This window comes from Sturnus vulgaris, chromosome 1, assembly GCF_052056855.1.
Source record: "Sturnus vulgaris isolate bStuVul1 chromosome 1, bStuVul1.hap1, whole genome shotgun sequence".
Taxonomy (NCBI): Eukaryota; Metazoa; Chordata; class Aves; order Passeriformes; family Sturnidae; genus Sturnus; species Sturnus vulgaris.
In genome coordinates, this window is record NC_142243.1 from 143,645,363 (window position 1) to 143,660,198 (window position 14,836).

At 37.2% G+C, this 14,836-nt stretch overlaps 1 protein-coding gene across 8 annotated transcripts in view; it reads left to right on the forward strand.

The window, feature by feature from the left end:
• Positions 1–14,836, forward strand: part of COL14A1 (collagen type XIV alpha 1 chain) — a 112,035-nt gene that overhangs the window by 64,327 nt on the left and 32,872 nt on the right. For all 8 annotated transcript variants that reach the window (XM_014870117.2, XM_014870120.2, XM_014870121.2 and 5 more), the window contains 10 exons: positions 1,216–1,362; positions 2,588–2,662; positions 3,850–3,989; positions 5,198–5,321; positions 6,892–7,035; positions 9,041–9,205; positions 10,730–10,768; positions 10,970–11,108; positions 13,369–13,511; positions 14,359–14,468. In XM_014870117.2, the coding sequence (XP_014725603.1) occupies positions 1,216–1,362; positions 2,588–2,662; positions 3,850–3,989; positions 5,198–5,321; positions 6,892–7,035; positions 9,041–9,205; positions 10,730–10,768; positions 10,970–11,108; positions 13,369–13,511; positions 14,359–14,468 (1,226 nt within the window). The remainder of the gene's footprint in view (positions 1–1,215; positions 1,363–2,587; positions 2,663–3,849; positions 3,990–5,197; positions 5,322–6,891; positions 7,036–9,040; positions 9,206–10,729; positions 10,769–10,969; positions 11,109–13,368; positions 13,512–14,358; positions 14,469–14,836) is intronic.

The window sequence follows — 14,836 nt, forward strand, 5'->3', positions numbered from 1 at the left end:
TATGGAGAAGTCACTATTTGTGCAGACCAGCACTATTTGTGCTCTCTTATCCCAAGTAGACATCAGTGGTGTTTGGCCTGGCGGCAAATTAAAACCTGGGCTAACTTGAGAGAAGTGCAGTTAGTAACACTTAATGGGCTGTGTTAAAGGTATCATGAACAACAACACCAATCTTGTAGCAAAAAAGTAATGACCTTTCTGTGGAATGGCAAGGAGATGGTGATAAGGTTTATTTGAAGCCCTGAAATACAGACAAGCTATTCAGATAGCAGAGATCTTGGCTTACACAAGACAGCACAGACATCCCTCTCATCTGGGAGCTAGCCAACATTCTACTTTCTTCATGTAGAACTGCCACAATTGTGTTAGCTGAGCTGAAAGCACCTAAATGTGAGCAGAATAACCTAGAGTGTGAACAAATGTTTCTTATTAATAAATCTGAAGGGATTTGTTTGTCAAATCAGGTATGTGTCTGGTCAGGCAGTGATCAAATATTTTTATACTAGTGTAATACCTGATAAGCATTGAATTACTGTCTTTTTAAATACTCTGTAAAATGTGAGATCTGTTACTTGTATTTCACTTCTTCCTGCTGCAGATTTTAAATGGTGATAAAAATTTTTCTTGTTATTAAAATATGTCTTATGCTATTTCCAGTACCCAGCCTTTTTCTATTGTCAATGTATTTTCCAATTCAGAATTTAGCAGAATCAGTTTTGGAACCCTGTAAATGCTATTCCTTAACCATCTTACAAAGTGGTTACTAGTGAAAGCTGGAACATGGTACCTAGTTCAGTCTCTTTGTTGTGACCAAGCACATTAGAGATGCTGAGAACCAGGGGCATAGACAAAGGATGCCTTAGAATTGCATAATGCAACAATTCCTAGTTAGGCTCTGATAATGTAGGACTAGATCCAAAGCCCATTCATGAGAGTGATTTTTATTGCCTTCAGTTCATGGGGCAAAATTCATCTTTTTTTCCTGAAGATGTTTGACACATTCCTCAGCTCTTACTTAGTATGAAGAATGAAATGTTACAGAGATGTCTGTACAGAGGTCAATTTCCAAAAGTAAGGTAGCATGTAGTTTATTAACTTATGTCAACCTCTTACCCTTCATTTGCTGTCACATACCCTTCTTATTTATGATTTAAATTACATTATTCAATAAAACAGTAAAAAAACAATGGTTTTTTGTATCTTTCGTAAATCCAGATGGAAAGAAGCAAGAAGTAAATCTTGGTGGAGGGACGGCTAGACATTGTTTCTTTGAGCTGCTGCCTGGAACCAAATATAAAATCAGTGTTCATACACAGCTTCAGGAGCTGGAGGGCCCTGCTGTGAGCATCATGGAGACAACGTGTGAGTAAAACAGAGCAGACAGAGTTCAGCCAGCAGCAATAATGCTCGATTGCTTCTCATGTTCTGCCCTTTGCCCACACACGTGCTATTCCTACACAGTTTCCTTTAGCTGAGTTATTAATTCTTCAAGTACATTGTGACTCCTCCACAGAAGTGCAGGATTCTGACACCACTGCTTTCAATTAATTGTTGTCGCATTCAACAACTCTATTGGATTCTTAATGAGTATAACACAGGAAGGATTGCTTAGTTTTCTTCATAAAAAGTCCCACCCATAAAAAAGTACGGGATACTCACAATATCTATGACTTTGGGGAAAAAAATGCAAAAAAATGAAGAGAGAAAGTTTTGTTCCTGCAGCTCTTGTTATTTAGTAAAATTAAACTAGTATTTAAGTAATTTACTGTTAAATGGGACATCGGAACCCAATTTATTTAAGTATTTTAACTTCAACTTCAACCAACCAACCAGACTTTTTGATTATTAGTGGTAGTAATACAAGACAGGCAAAAGAAGCCCCTCACAGCTGTTGATGAAGACAAGATCCTAGCGTGGCCTGGCCAGTGCTGCAGCACAGCAGGAACTGGCCTGGCCAGTGCCCAGTTCAAAGGCAAGAGAGCTTTTCCTGGGACTTGTTCACCTTTAAATGTGATTTCACAGAGGTGTATTCAGCTCTCTTAAGTGATTTAACAGGGTGTCAATATTCTAAACTAGCCAGCTGATTGGTTCTGCCAGGCCCAAAGGAAGCTGCCAAGGTCCCTACAGGGAAGTCGTGGAGTCCCTCCCCAACTAAAATCCAAACTGTGTTAAACCACGACACTTCCAGGGTGAATAAAAACATACTTTGTTACTGAGGACTTTTGGTGAGAAAGGAAAAGGACACAGACCTTTTTCAAAACGAATTATGGATTCTAAGTCAAGAATAGTGCTGGCACATGGTCTACTCCACTGAGGAATCTCAAAAAGGCGCAGTTCCAGTAGTAGTTCAAAGTGTTATTAGTATTATTTTTATTAGTATTGTGTCATTCACCTGAATATACAGCCATTAATTGTTTTGTATCATCTTTCAGGTGACATTTTTTGTGTGCACTCACCTACATTTATCTCCAACTGCATAACTAGTTGATTAGAGATAATGGGTTTTTTTAATGTGAAGTAGAAAATGCTGTTTATTACAGATATCAGGCTTTAAGCATGTTTGACTATTCCCTCTTTTATTCTCCAGTACCACTTCCTACTCAACCACCAACAACACCTTCAACACCACCTCCACCACCTACAATCCCACCTGCAAAAGAGGGTAAGTGATACATGTGTGAGTTTCTAGTAATTTTAAAGTGTTGATGCAATGTTTTTCTGCTTCTGATGGTATTTTAGATCTGTGGGGAGCAAATCTCACAGGACATTTGCTGCAGAAACACTGCAGCTGGCTTAAATTTAATGAGCCAAAAATCTGACCTCATTATTGTACTGTTAAAATTTGCTGAAAGGGTGGTTAGTATATGTGACACTTCCTTTTTCCAAAATCCCTAAACCATACGTATTTTGCAATTGAAGCAGACATCCTAGGGTAATTCAACTTCAAAAATATGTCTAAAAATATGTCTTAAAATATGTCTACTTTAGGTAATGTGAAAAGTAGTGACCATGTTCAGACTCTCCTCTTTAAATGTGGATTTCTTTTTATTATTATTTAAATGTGTAGTGTTTTGTACAGAAGCTCATAATATTTCTGTGAGATGAGCATTATTGGTGGAGACTGAGGATCAAGTACATCAGCTTGAAGTCGGTGGACCAAACTGACATGTTGAAATAGAGAATTTAACCCAGAAGCACAGGGAAAAAAGACCTTGTGTGTGTGTGCTTAGAACTGCATGGGAGCAGATAAATGAGGGGTTTTTGTTATCCAAGAGCCTTGGATTATGTGGAGTGCTGAAGGTTCCCAGTTCCCATAGAAGAGTGAGAAATTTGTGTGAGCTCTTGCAGGCCATTTTGCCTAAGAAGGTGCTGGAATAAGATGAGATGAGTGAAACCTGCATTGCTCCTACACAGTGCTGTTGAAGTGCATTAGACACTGCAGACCTCAGGGTAACTTTTGGAGTGGAATAGTTTCCCAGTAGGAGCCTCCACAGCTGAAATTCTGTCATCTTGCTTACTGTATCATGCTAGGAATCTAGCATTGTATAAGTTCATGTGTGACTTTGACTTAAAAACCTAAATAAAAGTAGAAATTATTAGCCAGACTTTAAAGAACAACTGAAGTGTGTTCTGTGATCAGATCTATTGGTGCAGACAATTCTCCCTTACAGAGCTCAGCTGGTTCTACACCTGCCCTGTCAATGCCAGCACGTCTGTTGGCTGAAATATAACTAGCTAACATTAAACAAGGGCTTTTCATGATGGTTGCATTTTCTTAAGTGATTTATGAGATTTCATGAGGAGTTGAGGCATTGTTCTCATTCCAAAATTCTTGCTTTTCTTCCTCAGTGTGCAAAGCAGCCAAAGCTGATCTGGCATTCCTGGTGGATGGCTCATGGAGTATCGGAGATGACAATTTCAATAAGATAATTAACTTTCTCTATAGCACTGTTGGAGCTTTGGATAAGATTGGTCCTGATGGAACACAGGTAATCAATGTTTGCAGAGATGGAGGGTGCATGGACTTGACAGGGTATTTTAGACTAGACCAAAAGTTAAATGAATCAAGAAGTAACTGACATAATTTCACAGTTCTGTGAAAATACAAAGTGGTCTAAGTCAGTATCTTTTTTCAATACCTTTTTATGCACACCATATGTTAAAATTCACAATATAAATTTTGGTAACGCGAGGGCTACGAATCATTTCAGTCTCCTCTAATTCTAATGATACTTAAGTTTGTTAATGCATTTGGTACTCACTGTAGTGTTTAGTTATAAATAAGCTAAAAATGGCATTGATAAGGAAAAATAAAAGTTCTGTTATTTTAAATCACATGCTGTACGGGATCTACAGTGCTTGAAATAAAATTTACAATGATTGCTCAATTTGTGTATTTGTTTAGAGAGGTACTCCAGAACAAATTATTGGCAAATATGTTACTGTTTTAAGTGTTACCTGTATAATATGTGGTTTGGGATCTCACTGGAAATTAATTTTAACTTGTCCAAACTCTGAAGAATACTTAGTTTTTACTGTTTCTTGCTACACAGCTATTTTCCCACAATAAAGTTAATGGTGCTTCAGAAACTTTGTCACAAGTTTAAACACAATAGCTCCTTTTAAATCAGGGGCACTACTTATGGATTATGAAGATAAATATATGCTTTCTGCATTCTAGGGGTTTAGTGTATAGTATTGTAATACAGGGTCTTAACTCTTATAGTGTCATATTTAACAGAGGCAATATTTCAAAATTTATTCCTGAATCTTTCTATTACTTACTTCAGTCTTGCTCCCTAGCTTAAGTTACTTATGTGCAGTTATTAATTCGTGGAGACTGAATTAAGTCCCAGCAGTTTGGAGTGCGAATAACTGTACACATGTGAGCAGCTATAACCAGGATTTTGCTTTTGGGCTCGATTATGCTTTGGCTTCTGCCAAAGTGGGTATTACTATTCTCATCCTGTTTGCTGCAAAATGAAACCAGAAAGTGTTATAGGGCTGCCAAAATTGCGGAGAGCAAAACTGAACTTTATTTTAGTGAAGGCTTTCTTAAAGAGAAAAAAAGTCTGGCTTCAATTTAAGGATGAAGCAAAGGTACAAGATAAATCCTAGTTTTAAGTGGTCAGATTCACTTACTTTTTGCTCACACAGTGGGTGGTGCTTTGGTAATGAACATCTTCTATGTGCACAGGTGGCAATAATTCAGTTTAGTGATGATCCCAGGACAGAATTTAAATTGAATGCATACAAAACAAAAGAGACTCTTCTTGAAGCTATTCAGCAAATAGCCTACAAAGGAGGAAATACAAAAACAGGTGAGAAAGGTCGTGATTGTAATGCATATTTCCTTCCACCCCCACCCCACTTCTCTAAGCAGTATTTCTCCATTTGCTAAGTGGTTAAATTAATCACTGCAAAACCAGTGATAACATCCTATCTTCAGTGATAACACTGGAGATGAAAGGCTGGGCTCTGAAATAAGAAAGTCTTTGCAATCTGTGGTTTACACATTTCAGCCCCTACTGCTGCATACTCATCCTAGTAACCAACAGTAATGACAAGGATCAGGGAGGCAGGGAGAGGGGCAGGAGGGCAAAGCAAATTAATTTTGGGGTAGTGGAAGGTGGAATGGGTAGTAATATTAAATCAGCTTGGCAAGTGACCAGAAAAGTGAGAAAGGAGAGAGGGTGGGAGACAGCTTGCAGGGCACATAGAAAACTGAAGAGTGGAGGGTCTGTTTGGTTATAAGCCAGGACAGTTAAACCTCTGTGGGATGTTTGAGACTGGGAGGAGAAACATGACTGTTAATGTTGCCTTTTAATTAATCCCTTAAGATAGCTTTCTAATATAAAGAAATTATAGATGAGGGTGTAACGGGTTAAAATCTGCTTTGGTTGGAAACCATAGGTTTTATTATTTTCAGACTGCACAGAATTGTCTTGCTGCTGTTGCATGGCACCTATTTTCAGCATTATCAAAATAACTTTCCATTTACTACAATGACATTCTCAGTTGTTAATGTAGATAGTACCCTACAATCCAGAAAAAGAAAGATTCTTTATCTCTAACCCAGCCAGCAGCTAAATACCACACAGTGCTCACTCACTGCCCACTCCTACCCTGGTGGGATGGGAAGGACAATCAGAAAAGGGTAAAGCCTGTGTGGGCTGAGACAACAGTTTCATATTTGAAATAAAGTAAAATAAAATTGTAGTAATAGTAATTAAAAGGGGTATAACAAATAGAGGGAGAGAAACCCCAAGAAAAACAGATGATGCTCAGTACAGTTCCTCACCACCCACTGACTGAAGCCCAGCCCATTCCAGAGCAGGGATTGGCCCCTCCTGGCCAACTCCTCCAGTTTATACCCTGGGCAGGATGTTCTCTGGAACAGAGATTCCCTTTGGCCAGTTTGGGTCAGCTGTCCTGTGCACACTCTCCTCCAATCTTCTTCTGCAGCTGCTCAAGAGCAGAGAGTGAGACACTGAAAATCCTTGACTTTTCAGTGTAGAAAGCACAGCTTAGCAACAACCAAAACATCATTATCAACATTAGCCTCAGAGGGATTCCAAAATTCAGCACTGTACCAGCAATAAAGAAGAAAATGAAGTCTATCCCAGCTGAATCCAGGACACCCACACAAATCATGTTTGCAAGCTTCACTTTCTGGATTGAAAAATGGATGGCCAAAGGCATTGGAAGGTGAAATGTTACAGTCAAAATCAAACTTTTCTAAATCTTGATTTTAATAACTACAAAATGAACTAATTGACAGACTGCTCAGGACACAACAGATTTCTCATTATATATATGTCTAACATGTGATATGGGAAGCCAATAGAAATCAGATTTAACTCATAATCAATGTCAATTTTTGTGTTACAGGCAAAGCCATTAAACATGCACGAGAAATGTTATTTACAGGAGAGGCAGGCATGAGAAGGGGCATTCCAAAGGTTTTGGTTGTCATTACTGATGGGCGATCACAGGATGATGTGAACAAAGTCTCCAGAGAAATGCAACTAGACGGTAAAATGTGTGGTTTAAAAACAATTTACATATTCTTTTTTTTTCATTAATTGCTTGTACATAAGTGTGGGCATGAGGTAAGGATAGCTTTTGCTCCAGATTTTCAGTTTTAAAGAAAACAGCAATTGCTGAGAAACTAGTGTAACATGAGAGCAGGTCAGAAACAGTGTAAGAATTTTCAATGGACCTCTTATGTAGAAAACAAAATAGTTCAATTTGCTCATAACTACAGGACTACATTTTATAGATGACAATCCAGATTCTCAGGATCATATTCCCCAACTACTTCATTCTGGGAACAATTCCATTGACTACTACATGATTTTAGCACTACTGCCAAAATGAAAAATAATTCCATTAATTGCCAAAAATATCCAGAATCCAATCACATCCTAGTGATATTCTAATTACCTCTAGGAATTTTTTTAAAGCTTCAATTTTAGAGCTTTAAGCAGCCACATCATGTTGTGAGTCTAACTGTAAGAACTGGATTAATTGTTGTAGAAGTTTGTATTAAAACCCAAAGGGCACAGTGTGCCACCTGAAACAAAACTTAAAGGATGAAAGAAAAAAAAATCTTCATTTTAATGTGATGTGACCTAAGGAGAAATTACATTTGCGCCTTTCATTTGCTTTTAGCTTTGATAGCTGAAGTTCCCAGTGTATTTCACTGATTTCTGAAACCAAATGTAATTGTCCAGCTTGGCTGCCTCCCTGTTTTGTTGCTAGTTGCTGAGTGTAGGAACTTCATGAATAAAGCATATGACAAAATAGTGGACTTCCATAACCTGTTTTAAGTAGCAGTCAAGAAAACTGTGTATTTGTGAATAAATTGGAGTTTGTGTCTAAGCTGAACAAAAACCGTTCATCTCTCAGGAAAGTCTTGCAGTTTCATTATTAGCTCCTGGACGGGGAATGACCTGCAGAGAAGATGGCACTTTGTGAGGGTTCAGTTGCTGGGATGTGGCACAGAACTTCCCCTCTCCCATTTCCTCAGGAGTGGGCAATGAGGCTGCAGATAGGTTGGAGCAGGCACTGATGGGCATCTGTGATGGAGGCTGGCACAAAGAGGTGCTGATCTCGGATGAGACATGAAGACATTGTTATAATGTATAAGTCAAAGTTTTGTTATGCTAAAAGCTCTGCAGAAGGTGATGAATGCCCCTCTTCCTCATTCAAATTTAAAGATAATGTTGCTTGACTGGTATAAATTTGTGACTGAGCCGTGCTAGAACAGTATATCCATTAACTATATTCAACCTGATATACAGAGGTTTTTTCCTTCATCTCATATGGAAAGGAAAAATATCCAGCCAGATATAGAGAGATTTTTTTTCCTTCATCTCTTATGGAAAAGAAAATGTTGAAAAATTTAATGGCTCATTTGTTGCTCCTGAAACACGTAGGATACTGTTTCCATTTTATTTAAATCTTCTAAGTCAGGCTCAAATTTTGAAAAATATTCATGCTAAATATATAGAACAGATTCAACCAGTGCAGTTAAATTGCTGATGAAATGCGAAAGTATTTATTTCAGTGTTCACTCATGAGACAGCTTGAGCTTGAAATCATATAAATACTAACACATAGCACAAAAAATCTGTAAAGGACCTGCAGGAAATTAATTTTTCTACTTTGTATTTATTCTGTACTTCATACATGGATATTTTTGTGTAATACAGTATAACATAAAATTAGAAAAACATTTAAACATATGCTAAAACTTTAAACTACAGAGTAGTCATATATCTTCAAAAAACGCTTAAGGTTTGACTTGAAATAACTAATTAAGCATAAATATTTCACATAAATAAGAAGAAATATTTCACAGAGAATATTTTACTTTTATTTTAGGTTACATAAGTGAATTTTCTCATGCTATAGGATAATAATAAAATGTCCATGTTTAATCAGGAAAGGAGTCAGTACAAATATACTTGTGTTCATACTGTGTTTCCACTCTCAAAATCAATGACTCACAGAAGTGTTCTTTTTTGTTCTACAGGTTTTACCTTTTTTGCTATTGGAGTGGCTGATGCTGACTACTCAGAGTTAGTTAATATTGGCAGCAAGCCCAGTGAAAGACATGTCTTCTTCGTGGATGACTTTGATGCCTTTACAAAGATTGAAGACGAGCTGATCACTTTTGTTTGTGAAACTGCATCAGCAAGTTAGCCATTTTGATTTGTTTGTTTCTAAAACAGCTGCTAAATACAGGGGAGATAGTAACTATTAATTTTCTATTAAGACATATTCTTGAGCTTTTTAATATAATTTATTGCTGACATTATAATTCTAATTTTATTTCCACTGAAGATAAGGAAATGGAGGTATTGTGACTTCAAAATAAGTAATGGTTGTTTCTATAAAGCCAAAATATAGCCTTTGGTTGTCAAAAACACATTTCAGATGTTGTTGATATTTCAGAATTAAGTTAATTATATTTTGTTTTCTAGGCTACTATAACCCTCTCTAAGAGTACTGCTAGCTACATTCATTCTTACTCAGGTCACATGGTAATTTATTACTAGAGATCCAGTCATTAATGTTTGTATTATGAGAGAAAGTAGAGAGAAAGTAGCCTAACCAAAAGCATAAAACACACTCAAATTCTGAAATCTGTGAGAAAGCCACACTTCCGTCTCTTTATGAAAATTAAAGAATAGACATTCCAGAGCAACACTTAATGATTATTGGTCAGAAATTTACATGCTTTGGGTGTGTGCCCACAATATATTTCCTTGGGTATAAGCCAGGAAGCAGGCACTGTGTAGCTGATGTGAATCATTTGTGGTTGTTAGGAGTCCTTGTGCATAGGGCTGTGAATTATCATGAGACTGTGAATTGTCAGAGAAGGTAAGCAAAAATAATGTTGCTTGTGAGCCATCAGTTCTGAGATTTTGACCATAACCTCTACTTGTAATGGTAGAAAGAATGCTAAACACTGACAATACTCAACAGTATCATTTATTGGTCATTTGTGCTTGTTTTCTAAAAGTGATCTTCAGATATGAGTATCCTGGGGTGCCACATTTGGTTGATATGCTGCTTTAGGCTTGTTGATTTCCCAGGGCACCTTTCCTGAAATACATTAACGACCTTGCTTCCCTGTCGAAAGAAATGTATAAATCAGATTTACAGCTATTTAAAATGTGAACACACATCTTAAGGACTGTTCTGGTTTCTCTTGCTCATGAAAACTATTGTGGAGTTTGAAAAGGTACAGAGAATGTCAGCTGCAGTACTTGAACTTGACATGGGTTAGGCTGGAGAAGCTTACAAACAGAAAATCAGGGAACACTTGGTTAAACCTCAGTATAAGATGTACTTTATTTTATGCAGCAGGCAATGACTTTGTTGCCTTTTTTTTCAACAAATTTAAAATTGCTGAAGAGGTTGTGAAGGCAGGTAAATAGGGAGGATTAGACAAATCAACAGACAAGAAATCCAGAAAAATATATTATATGGAGCACAAAGGGAGCACCCCTTAATATCTTTGCTACAATCCCTGGAGATCCTGAGAAACATCAACAGAATGGAGTAGAAAGCAGTCAGGTTTGCCTGCCCTTCCTCCCCAACATCTCCTATTGCAGCTCTAGAGGGTAGAGTGCTGAGTTTAGGGCTGAGTGCATGATTGTTCTGACTCAGTGGGACATTTCTTGTATGCTTAAATATATCTTCTTTTCTTTTCCAGCCTGCCCACTGGTAGTTAAAGATGGCAATAATTTTGCAGGTACAGTATTTTTGTGTTCATTTTTGTTTCTGATTTATGGAATAATTTTCATTACATTATTTTCACAGTGTTAGGAAATACATTTCCCTTTGTGCTAACAGGAAATGAAACTCTTGGATACAATTGGCGTTGTCCTTTTTTTGTATCCTCTAATGCAGTATTAATTTAAATTAATAAAAGATACCTTTTGATATCTTCCAGGATTTAAAATGATGGAAATGTTTGGTTTGGTTGAAAAGGAGTTTTCAGCTGTGGAAGGGGTTTCCATGGAACCTGGTACATTCAATGTTTTCCCGTGTTACAGACTGCACAAGGATGCTCTGGTATCCCAGCCTACCAAGTATGTATTCAGCTATAAATACTCAAAAAACACATGAAGATAATTTTCTCGTGCAGGCAATTATTCATTTCAGGGACTAGTATTTTTAAGTAAGAAGAGCAGAGGTGCTGTTGTATATCTGTGATACACTCATGAATAGGAAATCTATTTGGTGCTCCGACCCTTCAATCAGTTTATTTTAAAAATAACAGTTGCAAGTAAAAGTAGGTAAGCCCACTGGTTATTTTGATTTTCCCATGAGCCCCTTTCAGGCCTGTGTCTGTGTAACACCTGGCAATTTCATGCAGGTCTTTGTCTGGGCAGATTGCAGTCTGCAGCACTTTGTGAAGGGCGCCTCTGGAATGCAGGTTGAAGTCTCATAGAACTCAGCCTGTCCTTGAAGCAAGGGTCAGAATGAGAACCTGCTTCAGCTGTCCTCAGTCACTTTTACTGCAGTCTATGTCCAGCCATTGGTTACAAAGGAAGATTAATCCACTTAGGTTGAAGTGAGTCTGTGTGAAACCCATCTAGTACCTTCCTGGGAGGCAGGACATCTTTCAGTCACAAGGACTATATCTTGGGAGGCTTATGGAGGAGGCCATGAAAAATCCCCTGACTGAATTTACAGTCATTCCTCAGAGAGGAAGTGATGGAAACCCTGTTTTTTGTATGAACAATGTCCATATTGTGTTGGATTCCTCTCAGTCCAGACCCCCACTTTGTATTAAGTGACACCAGAGAGAAGCAGTGGCTGTGATGTATTACACGTGGGAAGGTGTAAAGAAAAATATTCTTTAGCTAAGATAAATAAGAAAGAAAAACAGTGGGAAGTTGAAGGTTTATATGAGTGTGTGATTATCCTGTTGTGTCCCAGTTGGATCTGTACTTCTTGGTGCTGTTTCACATTCTCCTTGTTATGTTTCCTCCTGGGCCTTGATGGACTGAGATGTTGAGGGATTAACATTTCTCACTTCTTTTTCCCTTTCTGCTTCTTTCTAATTTGATCTTCTGCCTTTATATGCTATTATCTAGCTGCCACCCCAGCCCAGTCTTACTGCTTCATTAGGCTTTCACTCCTTTTTATGGTTCAGAGAACACCTTTCTCTGCATGATCCACAGGTACGTCTGAAAAATACCACTTGGCTTTGTCACCTCATCTGTGCACTGAATGCCATTGGCTTTATTCTCCTTTTTCAGCTCTGTGTCCTCAAACCTTGTTTTTAACCCACCCTGCTTATTGAATTGACTTTCCTTCTTGTGCAATGGACTGACTGTAAAGGCTTTTTTCTTTTACCTGTTGAGTTCCCTCTCTTTCTCTATGGGAAATGGGCAGTGTAACATTACATTTGATCATCTACTGACACTGTGCAGAATATATTGATGATACATCATGTTAACTTTCTTTTCAGATGATTCATATCTATACTTTTTTATGTACCAGAAACACTTAAGAAGGAATGGGTCGTATTTGGGGAGAATAAATTGCTTGAATAAATCTTGAGACTTCTTTCAGATCTCCTTACCATGGTTTTAAGGAATCAGATTAATTAACATTTAACATACAGTCAGTTGTCTCAGACACTTGTCCAGATGTTTCACTTTGGGACTTGGCAACAAAAGGTTAAATTAAATTTGAAGTAAGAAATAATGAATTTTTGGAAATGACTTAAAATAAAGTACTTCTTTTATATGATAAACTTCCTCTCTCCTCTGCATAAATTCTAGGAAACCAGATTGTGTTTCAGTATGTGTTCTGTTCTGACCTCACTTTCTTTTATTTTGGCTTTAAAATATATAGACTCTATTCTCTATGTTTTATAAAGCTTCCTATAAGAGTCTGTCACTGCTAATTTTAATCCATTTATAATGGTTTAATGACAAAGGACATGTGTATTGAGACTGGTCTTCCAAGCAATTGTCTCCTAAATCAGACAGTTTCAAAGGTCCTGAGAGTGGCTATTGTTTGTTAAAAGCTTTAAATTTAATTAATTTCAGCTTCATTTCCAACTGACCTGTGATTTGACTTTCAAATTAAAAAAGAAAGTTAAATTTTTAAGGTCAATTTTGTAAATTTCAAGGGAAACTATAACTTCTACTTTCTTCATAAGCATTCTTTTAGCATTATCAAATTGAGTAGCTTTTATAAACACTTTTACTGCTTCTCAGTCTCGATTTATAAGGAAATATACAGAGTAATAGAAAGCATGTCAAGTGAAATTCTGACAAGTAGATCACTAGATTTCATGTTGTTTCAGTTTCAAAGACATTATTTCTCTTACAGGTATTTGCATCCTGAAGGTCTCCCTTCTGATTACACCATCACGTTTCTCTTCCGGATACTCCCGGACACACCTCAGGAGCCATTTGCTCTGTGGGAGATTTTAAATGAAGCATATGAACCACTGGTTGGAGTTATTTTAGATAGTATGTGTTTTGTGTTTTAGCAGTGATTTTAACTGTACAGATGATTTATTCTGTGTCTAGTTTTATTATTGCCAATGTTTCGATCTGGTACCAGAACAAGCACCTGAATCTGGCAGGAGGTGATCTCTAATGCATGTTTTTTAGATTCAGTTTAACTTTAAATTAATTTGGAGTTAGAGTCAAATTTTGACTTAACTGCTTTAAACTGAATTCCAAAGATCTATACCAGATGCAATTTGATGTGAGGTACTCATCTGCTTTTAAAATTTCCAGTGCTTTGAATCTGATTCTGATCCAGTCTGTCTTGATACAAGCCAGTGGTCCTGGGAGCATATGCAGAGGAAAAGCAGTCTGGTGAAAAGCAGAGTTCGAACCACAGACATGAACTCCTGATGGCTCTTCATTTCTGCTTGGTTTTACTTTCACAATTGTGAAACAGGGATTATAATTTACAAGGTTTTACTGTTGAGAAGATGAAGCTACTGTGATACCTGTTCTTCATAGCTGCCAGTTTATCACCTTGAAATGGGTGGGAATGAGGCATTTAGATGGCTTGAGGAAGAGTTTTTCATGTCCAGCTCCCACAGAGAGCTAATGGGAGACTAGAACCAGGTAGACATGGGTGAGGTAGACTCAGAACTGCTGGTCCATCCTTCCTGTCAAACCAGGAAAGAGCGTTTCTCTGATATAAATTGTTACTTCCAGGTCAGTATGTTGTTTTGGAATTTGTTTTACTAACATTTGAGCTGTCACTATTGATCTGCTTTGTTAAATGCAAATTGATCCTTTCAAATATTGTATCAGGACTTTTCTTTAATACATAGCCCTTAATTTTGATCTCACACAGATGGTGGAAAAACTCTGACTTTCTTTAACTATGACTACAAAGGAGATTTTCAAACTGTAACTTTTGAAGGTCCTGAAATAAGGAAGATATTTTATGGGAGTTTTCATAAGGTTAGTAATAACAGTAGGGGAAAAAAGCACTGTGAACAAAAGCTTGTGAGTTTTTCATGTTTCACAATAATGTTTCACGAGATCAATTACTGCCAAAAAAGTGTATTTTGCATCACCTGCCTTACTGTCATAAGTTTCTGCAGTATTAGATTAACATTGAACAAATCATAGGTTTTTATCACGAAGCTGATGTGTTCAGTTTTCATCTCATACTTTTTGCCTGTTTTAGAGTTCATTTAAAAATACCTATCTTGAAAAGTAATTTAGAAACAAATCAGCTTTTCCTTTTAAGATTTGGGTTGGCAGTCTCGCTCAAAATAAAATGTCTAGAAAAAAATAGTTTTTTCATCAGTTGTAATTTTAAAATA